This window comes from Macrotis lagotis, chromosome 7, assembly GCF_037893015.1.
Source record: "Macrotis lagotis isolate mMagLag1 chromosome 7, bilby.v1.9.chrom.fasta, whole genome shotgun sequence".
Lineage (NCBI taxonomy): Eukaryota > Metazoa > Chordata > Mammalia > Peramelemorphia > Peramelidae > Macrotis > Macrotis lagotis.
In genome coordinates, this window is record NC_133664.1 from 196,942,097 (window position 1) to 196,956,215 (window position 14,119).

General features: G+C 39.6%; 1 protein-coding gene and 1 pseudogene across 1 annotated transcript in view; both read right to left on the reverse strand.

Annotated features, from left to right (window-relative positions):
- Positions 1 to 739: 739 nt before the first annotated feature.
- LOC141493942 (rab GDP dissociation inhibitor alpha pseudogene) lies at positions 740 to 2,880 on the reverse strand (annotated as a pseudogene).
- Positions 2,881 to 11,054: 8,174 nt separating this feature from the next.
- Positions 11,055 to 14,119, reverse strand: part of PDE6H (phosphodiesterase 6H) — a 36,103-nt gene continuing 33,038 nt past the window's right edge. The window contains exon 4 of the mRNA XM_074195176.1: positions 11,055 to 11,671. Within this exon, the coding sequence (XP_074051277.1) occupies positions 11,595 to 11,671 (77 nt within the window). The 3' untranslated portion in view covers positions 11,055 to 11,594. The remainder of the gene's footprint in view (positions 11,672 to 14,119) is intronic.

Sequence of the window (14,119 nt, forward strand, 5' to 3'; positions counted from 1 at the left end):
TGAAAGTATGAGATGAAAAGGAAATTTCTCTCCAAGTTTCAGAGCAGGTTCAGGCTCTGTCTCTGTCTGTCTCTCTTTTTCTCCCCCCCCCCCCAACTTTTCAACATGTTTTATCTGGAACTTATTTCTCCTGTCCAGTACACACTATGTGGGAGACACATGTTCACTTTGCATTTTGTCCCATTCCTCCATGGAATGGGGGGGGGATAGATGGGAGAAATGGAAGGGGGCAGCAGCCCATTGCAGAGTTATGGTCCACTTTTTCAAACTTGACCTCTTTGGAAATTTCTCAAGAATGAAAGTGGGCATCTAGGTGGCGCAGTGGATAAAGCACTGGCCCTGGAGTCAGGAGTACCTGGGTTCAAATACGGTCTCAGACACGTAATAATTAACTAGCTGTGTGGCCTTGGACAAGCCACTTAACCCCATTTGCCTTGCAAACACCTAAAAAGAATGAAAGTTAATCTTGAGAAGAAAAGCTAAAAATCTGTCAACTGGAACACCTGTCTGCTTCCCCATCACCTGACCATTGCAGTAGGGGAAAGGACTAGAGAAGGAGCTCCCTCTCCAACACATAAGGAGATCAAGAGCATAATGGCATCTCATGGAGGGGTTGGGGTAGGGTGGCACTAAATTTTCTTCTGCACCCCAGGGAAGGAGAAGGAAGACGAGGATATATCTCTTATGGAAAGATATATAAATAAGTTTTTTTAAAAAAATTAAGGGAGAAAAGAATGGAAATACAATACAGCAACAACTTTGTTTATTCCTCTGAATTCCCACACATTCCAGACAAGCAGAGAGTTAAGACAAAGGATAACTGATTAAGCTGTTAGAAGCAGCAAGTATATCCCATGCTCAAGGGAGAAAAGAACAGTAACAAAGTAGTCTCCACCTGAGATTTCACAGGGTAAAGTCTTATTTCAACTTTCATTCAATGACGTCCTCTCCCTTGCCCCTCTAGGGTACTAGCATAGAGGCAAGGAATTTGGGAAAGGGGAAAAAAAGGAATGCAGAAATAAGCAGAGCACAGACAATAATTTTGAATGTATAGGGAGGTGGGGGGGGGGAAGCAACTAGTAGGGAGGTTAAAAGTGGGAGAGAACTACGACTTTCTATAAAGGCCAGTTGGAGACAGGCATAAGAAAAGTAACCCATCCCAAATCTTCACTGCTAAACTAGTGTTTGGTCAGCAAAATGGAAGGAGTTCGTAAAGGAAGGTGTAGGGGGAATAACAGAGTAAACAGGGGGCACATTACTGAATGATGTGTCCCATCCAAACCATGCCCCCTTGATCCCCCAAACAGAAGTGATCAGGAAGAAAAGAGAAAACAAAACTGGGTGTGGAAGGAAACCAGAGGTGGTGGTGAGGAACTTAAATCTCGCCAAATTCCCCTTCCAAAGCCATTCTCTTGCGCTTCATCTTTTCAAAGTTAAAGTCTGTTCCAGTCATGCGCTTGTAAATATCTCTGATGTCATTGCAAGTTGTCTCAAAATCAGTGGTGGCATCATAAGAACGGGAACAGAATACCTGGCTGTCCAATCCATTATCGATGGGCTCATACAAGTCACTGATGGCCACAAACTTTTGTTCTATAGGCTCCAACAGCCTCAGAGCCGGCTGGATCTCTTTCTCAGGTTCTGCTGTCTCCACCGAGGTGCTGACGATGGCAATGTACTTTCCCTGGGCAGCCACATTATGCGCATGAGAGATCATGCACACATGGATATCGGACTTCCTGTTGACCTGATTCTGGGGAATGATGATTTGGCAAGACTTGGCATTGTTAGTGTTCCTGATGGAGTGGCTCAGGATACAGATGACCCGGATGACCTGGCCAACTTTCTGCACCCGGTCAGGGACGTAGGTGGGGTCGCAGATCAGCTGACTGCAATAAGCCACCTTACCCTCCGACTTCACCCCTACCACTTTCCCATTCTCCACGAGGATGTCATCCACAGGTTTGTTCAGCATGTATGTGCCTCCATAGATGGCGCTCAATCTGGCAAACCCCTGGGGGAGCTCTCCCAGGCCATACAGGGGGTACAGGTAGGGGCTCTGCCCATACTGGCTCAGGGACCTGTGGTAGAGCTTGATGCGGTGGATGGTCTCCGGGCAGAGCTGGTCCAGGTAGTCATCGTTGAAGTGGAGCGCCAGGGCGTGACCGGTGAAGTCGATAACATCTTGGTTCAAAGCAAACTTCTGGTACACCTCACGCATGGTTGTGGTCCGGAGGTCAAACCCCTTGAAGCTCTTGGGGTCCTCCTCGTTGAATTTTGTCACAAACATCAGGAACTTTCGGAATCGATTTTTCTCAAGCAGGCTCATGAGGCTGGAGGTCATGGCCTCCGACTCCGTGGACGGCACCTTGTGGATCTCGCCCCCTTTGTAGACAAAGCTGCCCTCCACCACTTTAAATTCGAGGTAACTGGTCACTTCGGTGTACAGCAGCATGGTCACCAGCTGGCCACTGGCCAGGATGAACTTGGGGATCAAGTCCACGTTCCAGTCGCGGCCGCGGCCCAGTCTCTCGGGAGGCCCCTCAGGAAGCTTAAACCGTCTGTACAGCTCTTCCAGGGGGGTGATGGAGGCGCTCTCGCCCCCGTAGTAAGGGTTCTGGTCGAGGTGCAACACCTTCTTTCCGTTCACAGACATGATGCCGGAGAGGATGCACTCCTTGAGGCCCGTGCCCAGAACGATCACGTCGTACTTCCCTTCCATGGCCCGGTTGGGGCTGAGCTGGCTCCGTGGCGGGTAGAGGTCTGGCTTTGTGACCGTTTACCGGCCTGGGCTGGGGGGGAGGTGTCACAGCCACGCCTGGATCCACGAGCCGCCCTGACCCCCGCAGCCTGCTAGAAGGACCACGGAGCTTCTGATTGGCCTTGGAGCCAGGACGAGCGTGGGGGAGAAAGGCTCGGGCAAAGCCTCCAACGTGTCTTTGCTTACGTTGGAGTGCTAGGGGGCAAGGGGGGCTGTGTGACCCCAAGGGAAGGGGAGGCTGTTGTTTGTTCAGACGTATGGGACTCCTTGTGAACCCCATATTGGGGTTTTCTGGAGTGGTCTGCTATTTCCTTCTTCAGATCATCTTATAGATGCGGAAAGGGAAGCAAGCAGGGTTAGGTGACTTATTCAAGGTCACCCCTGAATTCAAGAAGACGAATCTTCTCCAAGTGTGGGGTGGGGAGGTGGAGGAACTTATTTGTCACTACCACTCCTCCTTGAAGAGCCTCAAAAAGAGCAGGCTGGAGAACTGAAGTTCTCCCTCTTTTCAAAGCTTTGCCTCAATCCTCGTGCAACATTGGGCCTTCATCTCTTCCCAATAAGGAGAACTTCCCATGCCGATGGGCTTGCTACAGGGCTTACATTTAAAATGTCCCACTCTTGGATTTCCCACTAACAATGAGTCAGACTTAATTACATTTAACACGTGCCTATTCACAGCTACCAGCAGACTGTCCTCTAGTTATTGAACTCTGAGGATTCTTAGCTTTACAAGTTTACACAGTTGCAAATTTGTATCTAGAAAATGAATAGACACAACAGTATTGAAGTAACTGGAATCAATGTGTTCATTAGTCACTTGGTGAAGAAGAATCTAGAGCTGTTTATCCTGATTTCCTTCAAACCTGACAGAACAGACCCTCATCGCCCCTGAACAGCCTTGATGTAGGTCCTTTCTACACTTGGAGGACTCATTCCTCCACCATGCATGTAGTAGTGGGCTTTTCCACACAAGTGGGTTCCCTTAATTTGCTACATGAATAACAAGACTAGAAACCCAGGTCCCTTGGATACCAGAGAGTCATAATGAACTCCAGGGACCCAGAGAATACCAATAGCAAGTTCAAAGTCATCCTAGAAAAAAGCCACTATACTGTGCTACCATTCTCCATGATCTTTTATTTCATCTATCTATTCATCCATGCATCTATCTACATACTTAGCTATCTAATACATAACATCTAACATGTTTGTTTTTAAGGTTGGGTCTCCTCCTTCTACCCAGACTAAAAGCCATCTGTTGTTTATCCAAACTGGAATGGTTTGCCCCATCCTTAAGTAGCCTAATGGCCTTCTTAAAAAGGACACCGAACTGATTTTGGCCAGAAAGAAGCTCAGCTTCTGAATTCAAGTGATCTACCAGCCTCACCCTCCTCAATGTGAGGGACTACAAGCATTTAACCCCACACAAAGAGTTTCCATGATCTTTTAAGGATCAGTGATAGGTGACCAGCAATCACAGCTGTCAGTTCTTTCCAAGCCCTAGGATGTATTTCCTTTGAAATGTGATTTCAATTGAATGAGAACAGTTGGATATTCTCTTTATCTTGGCTATCAGCCCCACGTTTAGCCATATTTGTTCTGTCCTTTCTATTCCAAAGATCATTCTTCTTGTAAGAAAAAAAAACAAAATAATTGAATAGTTTTTTCATGGTGTTATCACCCTCCTTCCCTCTCATCCCTCTTTATCACACACCCAAATTGCTTAAACCCATCTTTGTCCTTATCTTTCCTTGCCAACTTTAGTTCATTCTGAGTCTTAGCATTTATGCAACTATTCTTAGAGAATTATACCTTCTTGTTATATGCATCATCTGTTACCTGTCCTTGCGGATATCCATTTTCTGTCTTTTAAAAATGTAAGTCAATTGTTAAAATCCCTAGATGACATTATTGGTTATCAAAATTGTGTGTGTCTTCAGAATATCATCCTTGAGGGTTTCATTCTTGGGGCTGTGATATTATCTGTGGAATTTTGGACTTTCTAATCCTACATATCTTTCAAGTCCTTTGAAATCTATTCTCATAAAATCTAAGGGACATGTCAGACAAAATCACAAATTCTAAGATAACAAGGTCATTTGCATCTAAGGTTCCTCACTGGATATTACTAAAAGTGACTTTAGAGATAATCTAGTCCAATTCATTTCTACACAAAAAGAAACCAAGAAATCTACTGGTAGGAAATAGACTAGGAAATGAAGTATATATTTATTTGCTAATCCTTAAAGTTAAAGAACATTCTTCTGAATCTCCTGGCATTTCATAAATTTAATAAACATGATAAATATTTGTGGGATGTGGTACTATGTTATTTGCATCAGAGTACAGAAGACTGTCACCAAAACAAATCACAAACATTCCCATCTCTACCTTTTTACATATTTCCCCCTTGGTTATTATTCCATTCTCCCTACCCAAATTCTATCCATTGGGAACCAAATTTTTTATAATTTAATTATTAATTTATTTTATTTTAATAATTTAGTATTTTAATTTTTATAAAATTTTATAATTTTTTAAAAATTTTTAAAAATTATTTTATATTTGTATATATTTTAATATAATATATTATAAATTTTTATAAATTTAATAATTTAATTTTCTTTCCCCTTCTCTTCTCTCCTTTCTTTTCATATTCCTCTTCTTCAGTCTGCACTTTATTTTTTTTTGCTAGCATAAGTGTATTAATTGAATTATCCACATGATGGCAGCCTAAGCACAGAACAGTCCTGAATGAACATGTCCTTTAAATGATGTAGTGATGCTTATAAAAACTAGAAGAGAAGCAAGAGAAACATTTTCAGTAACTTCCTGTAATATCAGAACCAAACCCAGATAAATCATTGACTTAGCTTCCCTAATAATGCAATTTGATCTATGTTCACTGTGTTTCCTGACCTGATTTTGAACAGTTTGAACATTGTTACCAGTTCTTCATATTCCTAGGATTAAAATTCAAGAAAAGTGCTGTTTTACTTTTAGCCATATACCAAGATAAATTCAGTAATTTCACCATAAAACTTTGCCTTTAGCTAATTCAATGTTTATATTAATTCAGCTGGAATTCTTGACAGTTGAACTGTTTATAAGGAGTCAGATAATTCATTTTCTTCTGGAAGAATAAGAACAAATCAATAAATCCAAGACTCAGAATTTTTTTATATTCACATTTCAAAAAAAATCTGATCAAAATTTGACCCTAATTATATCTTTCTCTCTGCTGTCTAAAGTGGAAAATAGGAATTTACTTGCATCTTACAGAACTAAAACCTTTGGTAGCAAACACAATTTCCTCAAGGGCAGGACATGTTGTATTCCATCAAATTGCAAAATACAGAGTACAGTGAAGGTACTTAAGAAATGATTGCTGATTGATCTTGGGGTCATAAGACCTGAATTCTAACCCTAGCTCTGAGATTTACTACCTGTGGAACACTAAATAAGTCATTCCGCCCATTAAACCAGGCCAGCCAAATTGATGTTTGCTATTTCTCCTATAAGACATTTCATCTTTCAAATCCATGCCTTTGTGTTTCATATTTGGAATGATCTCCCTCCTCATTTTTTCCTCTTGGAATCCAAATTCACTTTAAGACTCAATTTGAGTACAACCTCCTTCAAGAGACCTTCCATGCTTCCCTCAGTTGTTAGTGCCCCCACCTCATCTATTTCTTTCTTAGTAAATATCTTCTTTTCTTTCCTCCTTCCTCCCTTTCACCCTCCCTCCCTCCCTCCCTTCCTTCCTTCCTTCCTTCCTTCCTTCCTTCCTTCCTTCCTTCCTTCCTTCCTTCCTTCCTTCCTTCCTTCCTGTCTATATTCATTTATCTATAAACAAGTTGTCTCTCCCGGTAGAATATAAAATCCTTAAAGATATTATCTTTTGTATTTGTACATCAGACTAAAGCTTGCAACAAATGCTGCATTTGGTACACTGTAGGAGCTTAATAAATGCTGTTGATTTATTAGTGTTCCTTATCATTGGGTGGGGGGAGGCATTCAAAGGAGGTTGGAAGGCAATAGTGGAACAAGCACTGAATTTAGAGTTCCAAGAGTTGGATTTGAATCCTCTGTGCCACTTTCTTATCCATGTGAACTAGAAGGGACAGCTGACACAGTAGATGACAGAGTTAAAATCCAGACATCTTTACAGGCAAAGAACACTGAGCTTATTAATAATATAATATACAATAAGGGTCCGTGTAAATTACTATGCTTGAATTTTACAAGTACAGGATGGAGGAAATAGTCTGAAAGCTGTTTATTAGAAAAGAATAGATAGTTGGTAGATAGATTAGATAGGGTTTTAGTGGACTCCAAGGTCAATATAAATTGTGGCCAAAAATCTAAGTCCTTAGCTGCATTGAGAAGAAGCAGCATAGGTTGAATTTGCCTATAGTAATCCTGCTGTGAGGTATGCCCCCAAATTACCTTTTTGGGTTACAGTAGACCACATGGGAACTTTGGGACCCGCTTACATTACAGCTTTGTGGCAATTCAACACTAAAATTACTTTGTATTCTAATATATGATAAGCCCTAAGTGTCCATTTTCTACTTTTGTGTTTGATGCTTCCTTATCTTAGGTAAAAAGGTGTTTATCTAAGATGAACATATCCAAGCTTAAAAGTTCATGAATATGAAAGGTACAAAGGTTCTGGACACTGTCAGGTTATGGGCAAATGAATGTAGAGACTTTGTCCCCAGAAATAAAGTCAATGTTTGGGAAGGATAACCACTAATAAGAATTTTAGTGGCAGGTATGTATAATGGTAAGATGAAATGTACAATGCTTAATTAGCAATGCTATAAGCTGTTTTGTGTTGAGATTTAAACAGTATCAGTGTCCCTGATTTTTGTTTTGAATCATTCAATTAATATGTGCTATGTGCTTTTTTATACTATTTTCTTTTGTATGTAGAAATAAATTACTTGTTATCTTTTTTCTTTACTTATTCCATACCTGATTCATATTCTTTATTCAGTACATTTTTGTTCCCTCCATTTTGGGGGGAGGGGGAACCCTACCGTAAATTATAGGTAAAAATCATACTGGAGTATCATGGCAGCATTGAACAAGAGGAAGAGTACAAGAAAAGAGAATTTGATCCCTCTTACTAGTCAGGCTCCATAGGACTGGAATTCTAGAAGAAACCATATGCCTGGGCACAGGACAAGAAACTGGTGGACCCAGGAAAGATTTACCATTACTAGAGAGGCATACCTGTCAGGACCAAAAAAAAAAATATTGGTCCCTTTGATTTTTTGCCCTGATCAGAGCATTGTCTTTGGCTCTGGACAACACAATTGAAAATGAACAATGAGAAATTGAAGAATATGTAGAGGAGGGCAAGTAAGATGATTAAAGACCTTGATTTCATGCCATATAAGAAATGGTTGAAGGAACTGGGGATGTTTGATTTGGATTAGAGAATACACAGGATGGGGTGGCTAGGTGACACAGAAGATAAAGGACTGGCCCTGGAGTCAGGAGTACCTGAGCTCAAATCCACCCTCAGAAACTTATTAATTACCTAGCTGTGTGGCCTTGGACAAGCCACTTAATCCCCTTCCTTGCAGAGAGAGAGAGAGAGAGAGAGAGAGAGAGAGAGAGAGAGAGAGAGAGAGAGAACACACAGGAGGGAAATGACAAAATATTTGAAGTATGCTTACATAGAAAAAGTGTTAGGCCTTTTTTCTGTAAAACTAGGAGCAAGGGTAAAAGTTTCAGTGACACAGATTTGGTCTTGAAATCAACAAAAACTTTCTGACGACAAAGCTAAATGATCTATCTTGGTAGAGAATGAGTACCACCCTTACTGGAGCATCCAGCAAAGCTGGATAACCAATTGTTGGTATGTTTTGGTGGGCAAATCCTTCAGTCTGTGATCTAAATTAGATGGCTATTGAGATACTTACATCACCAAAATTTTATTTTTGTGAGTTAATTTCAATCTCCTGGCTCATTTTCTTCATCTGTAAAATGAAGGAATAAGACTAAATGACCTCAGAGAGTTCTTCCACTTCTACATCTAGAATTTTAAGAAAATTTGTCATGGTACAGGATGACTAGTTGGTAATTTAAGTCTTATGGTATATTAAATTTGGTTAAAGAAACTAGGCATGCTTAGCCTGAAGCAAAGAAGGTCCAAGTAGGAATTGGTAACTATCTTCAAATATCTGAAATACTGTTATGTGAAGGGGGGATCAGACATATTCTGTTTGACCCAAGAGGAAAGAACCATGGATGGAAAATGCAAGAGGTAAATTTAGATTGATGTCAGGAAAAATTTCCTAATAAATTGAAATGTCCAAAAGTGGAATGGGCTACCTAGAGAGGTGGATTTCACTACCTTGGAAGTCTTTAAGGCAAAAGCTAGGCATAGAATGGATTAGCCAATCCTCAATTTCTATAATTCTGTGATTGAGTTTCTTTAGCTCTAAATAGAATTTCTACTGGTAAGGGAGATCATTAAGCTTTAGTGGGGACTAGGCTTGGTGCACTATTATCATCACTACTAATTTTTATCCCCCAAAAAGAATATAGTTGTGGATGGTACAAATTAAGTGGAAAGTGTCAAATGGAAATATGTAGCTAATTCCAGACATTTCTTTCCCATAGTTATATATGAATAGACAGAGGTATTCATCACTCATTGAAAATGCCCTTCTTTTTAAAGGTCATAAGAAGTTGCATGTTTCCAAGGAAAGGATGATAACTGGGAATTATCATTTTCAGGCTTGTCCTCTACCTAGTACTATTTCTGGATACATAGTAACATAGCTGTGGGCAAGGAGTGACAGGAATTAACAGTGTATGGTTGGAATGGAAAGGAACAGCAGTAAGAGTGAATGAATACAGTAATGATGAAGATAGTTCAAATATGCCACAAATTTTTTTCTGGTACTAACATTCTCTTGATAGGTAGTGCAGCAGATAGTATGCCAGATCATGAGTCAGTAAAACTTATCTTCCTAAATTTTAATACAGCCTCATACAATCCCTAGCTATATGACTCTGGGCAAGTCATTTAACCCTGTTTGCCTTAGTTTTCTTTTCTCACTTGTAAATGAGCTAGAGAAGAAAATAACAAACCACTCTAGTAGTTTTGCCAGGAAAACTCCAAATGAAGTCAAGAAGAGTCAATCATGACTGAAATTGAATGAACAATTACAGCTAACATTCTCTGAGAAATTTTATAGATGGGGAAAAAGGCACAGAGACAAGTGACTTGCTCAAGGCTTCACAGATAAGCATAACCAAGACTAAAAGCTAGGTCTCTGATTTCCATTTTTAGTAATCTTTTCACTAGCCTGTCTATTGATATAGTTTTTGCATGGCTATCACTACTCTCTTTCTTCCAATCAATCTACCCTTTCTACCCAGCCTTCATAATTAATCTTGACCTGGACTTGGAGTCAGAAGACCTTGTTATGCATGCTTGATCCCTTATGTTAGAAACATGAACAAAACTGTTAATATTATAGAAAATGCAATGAGAGGGGTAGCTAGGTGAAACAGCAGATAGAGCTACCAGCCCTGGAATCAGGAGGACCTGAGTTCAAATCTGTCCTCAGACACTTGATAATTACCTAGCTGTGTGACTTGGGCAAGTCACTTAACCCCACTGTCTTGCAAAAACCAAAAAAATGCAATGAGAAAAATGGACATTTCCAATTCCTACCTGCATGAACTTGAGCAAACCACTCTCTGGGCCTCAGTTTCCTTCCCTATACAATGAGGGGATCGGTCCAAAAGAATATCATGTGATCAATCCTAGGAATACTACATATTCAGAATTAATACTGAAAATCTATCTTATAGGCATAAATATCACTGAAAAATAAAAATGTATGTTAGTTATTGCTTTTCCCCTGGAAACATGGAGTTTATGTTAAGATCTGTAAAGGTCATTTTCCACAATGATCCCCTCTGTATTTCATGCCCAGAATTTTGTGAAGATTTCAAAACCTTTTAACATTCTTACACTAATGGAATGGAGCAATATTGTTAACTGCAACATATTCAAACCAGTAGCAAGGCTTGAATTTTATAATTGCTGTGGATGTATAATTGTTTGCAGATATCATTCAATACAACTTCAGCATGGTGAGGCAGGCAAGTTAGGACTTTATAATCACTGTGTAAAACCCAAAACTTTTAAAGCTGCAGTCAAAATATATATTCTTAGATAAGACTATTTCTTTTCTACAATATTCTCAGAAATGCCTTCCTATTGAAAGAAGAACACAAATAAGTCAGGAACTGAAGGAACAAATAATATGAAAATATGACTTAACCCATTGGACCAAACATGGGCTCATGTGGACTGTATGGATAAAGGGAGAAGATAAATGTGAACTAAGGTGATTTAGGGTACTAAAGACCAAACATGGCTCATTATGTGGACTGTATGGATAAAGGGAGAAGATAAATGTGAACTAACATGATTTAGGGTTTAGATGCATAATTCTGTTATCTAACCTACGCTGAGTTGCTCTTTGCCATTGCTTTGGATGCTTTCCTCTGCTACATTTTATACAACTTCAAGTCACTTGAGGTAAATTGGAGACACTAAAGAGTAAGGTTTACTTCTTTAAGAGCTGAGCTATTTTGAAAACACAAAGTTTGACGCAAAAGAAATGCTCATTTCCTACATGTGTCTGATATTTGAAGTGCCTAATCTGTGGGAGAACCTAAGCAAATAACACTCTAAAACAGCTAAACGTCTGGACACATCACAGATTAAGGTCATACATAAGCATCCAAGATACAGGAAATGTTGGGGACACTTGACAGCTACTTTCTTGATTTAGATGATTCCAAACTGGGCCAACTCATGTAATTCCAGGTGGCTGAAGGCTTCCCAGGGACAAATGACTGTGATATCTATAAAGAGAGGAGAAAAGCATATTAATTCATTCTTCTCCATAGACTTTAGAAGCTTATATGTCCTTTTTCGGGGAAGGTCTTTCAGAACATAACCCATCTTGTCTTTTTTTCTCCAAACATTTAGAAGCTCCTAGTTCCCAAATACCCTTTAGAATAGCACAATGAAGTGATGCTGTGTACTTCATGTCAGAAACACAACCTTCACTGATTCATAAACCCATATCTAACTCTGTACAAAGAAGCAACCAAAAAAGGCACATTGATCCAGGAGTTAGAAGACCTGGGTTCTAGTCATAATTTTGCTGAGTTATATTATTAGCTATGAGGAAACTGGCCTTTTACTGGCTCTCGCAGTTACTGGCCATATAAACATAGGTAAGTCTATTATTAGCCTTTGTAGTATGGAAATAATAATGCTTTTACAATCTATCTCAAAAGCTGATTGTAAAGAAAGTGTTTATATGAATATATATAAATGTATTATATATGTGTGTGTGTGTGTGTGTGTGTGTGTGTGTGTGTGTGTGTGTGTGTGTGTAATGATGACATTTGCTTTTTGTCCTTCATTCTTGAAGGGGACCATGACATCAGGGAGGTGATGCCATGACAAGTTACATGAATTGGATTTGAGCTGTGCTAAGTCATCAGCCTCACTTTTTTCCTCCAGAGCCATCTGACTCTAGAGGCCAGATTTGAATCAGGATGACTGGAAATGACTCTGGATGTGAGGCTTTTAGGTTGAATGACTTGCCCAAGGTCACACAGTAAGTGTCCAGTGTCTAAGGCTGGATTTGGACTCCCATCCTCCTGACTCCAAGGCCAGTGTTCTATCCACTGTGCCACCAATGATCATTGTGATCAATGAATTTTACAAATTCATTTTGCTTCTTCTCCAAGAGATTGCAAACATTCAAGGATGCTTATGAGGATATGGTATTCCCCACTCCCTAGCAGCACACTGACTAAATGTCAGCCTTGAAGATATATTGCTACAATGGAAAAAACAATGTCAGGTCAAGTCTATACATAAGAATTGGAGCTATTTTAATTCAAGCAGGTAGAAAGAAGATGAACTCCCTCTCATTTCCTAATAATAATAGATGGATTTTGAGCACAGAGCTTTCAATTCAATAATTTTGAGGGGACAGCTATAGATTTATTTTGAAATTTACAATCAGAATCATAGCTGAGAAGACTTTGAGAGACTACTTGAACTAACTACTTGATCTTTAGAGTAGGAGTTCTTAACATGGGTCCATAGACCTCCAAGAAATCCTAGGATAGAGTCTAAGAGCTCTATGAACTTGGATTGAAAAAATTATTACAATTCTTAACTGAAATTTAGCATTTCCTTCACCCACTTAAGGAAATTATTCTGAAAAAGGGTCTATAAACCTGAGGCCAGATTTAAAGAGAAGCCTTCCTGATTCCAGATCGAGTATTTCCAATTACTGCATCATTTAGCTTACCTACCGAGTTTGAAGAAATGTGTAATAGGAGAGTGTTGGACCTGGAGGGAGAACTGACTTCAGGCTTGATTTTTGTCAATGAGAAAGTAGACAAATCAATTCACTTCCCTGAACTTCAGTTTGCTCACCTATAAAATGAAGATTAGGGGCGGCTAGGTGGCACAGTGGATAGAGTACTGGCCCTGGAGTCATCAGGACCTCACCAGACTACTAAAGGGGTTCCTAACTCAAAAAAGATCAGGAACCCTTGCTTTAGAGTAAGCCATTAACAGATGGAAGTGTGTGGCAGAATAGCTCCTGTATTCAAATGCATATTTCCACTGTATGGATTAGCAAGGTGATAATATACATAAGAACCCTAAAGTAAATTATTATTCTGGCAATGACTTTGTCCACTTTTAAGAAAAGCTAATACAGAGAATTGCCACGCTCATCTTGAAAAAAGGACTTCAAAAATTCTTTGTATCCCTTAATGTAAAGAATCAAGGAGAAGAGAAGAGAATTCAGGCTACTGAGTTTTAAGCTTTTCATATTTTTTATAATCTCATAAAGTAGATCAAATATAGATATTTTATTTTTAGTTTTCTCTTTTTTGTTTTTTATAAGGCAATGGGGTTAAATGACTTGCCCAAGGTCAAGCTACTAGGTAATTATTGAGTGTCTGAGGTTGGATTTGAACTCGAGTCCTGCTGGCTCCAGGGCCAGTACTCTATCCACTGTGCCACTTAGCCGCCCCTAATCTTCATTTTATAGATGAGGAAACCGAAATTCAGAAAAGTGAATTGATTTGTCCATTTTCTCATTGACAAAAATCAAGCCTGAAGTCAGTTCTCCCTCCAGGTCTAACACTCTCCTATTGCACATTTCTTCAAACTCGGTAGGTAAGCTAAACAGTGCAATAACTAGAAACACTAGATCTGGAATTAGGAAGGCTTCTGTTTAAACCTGACCTCAGATACTTACTGGTTGTAGGAAC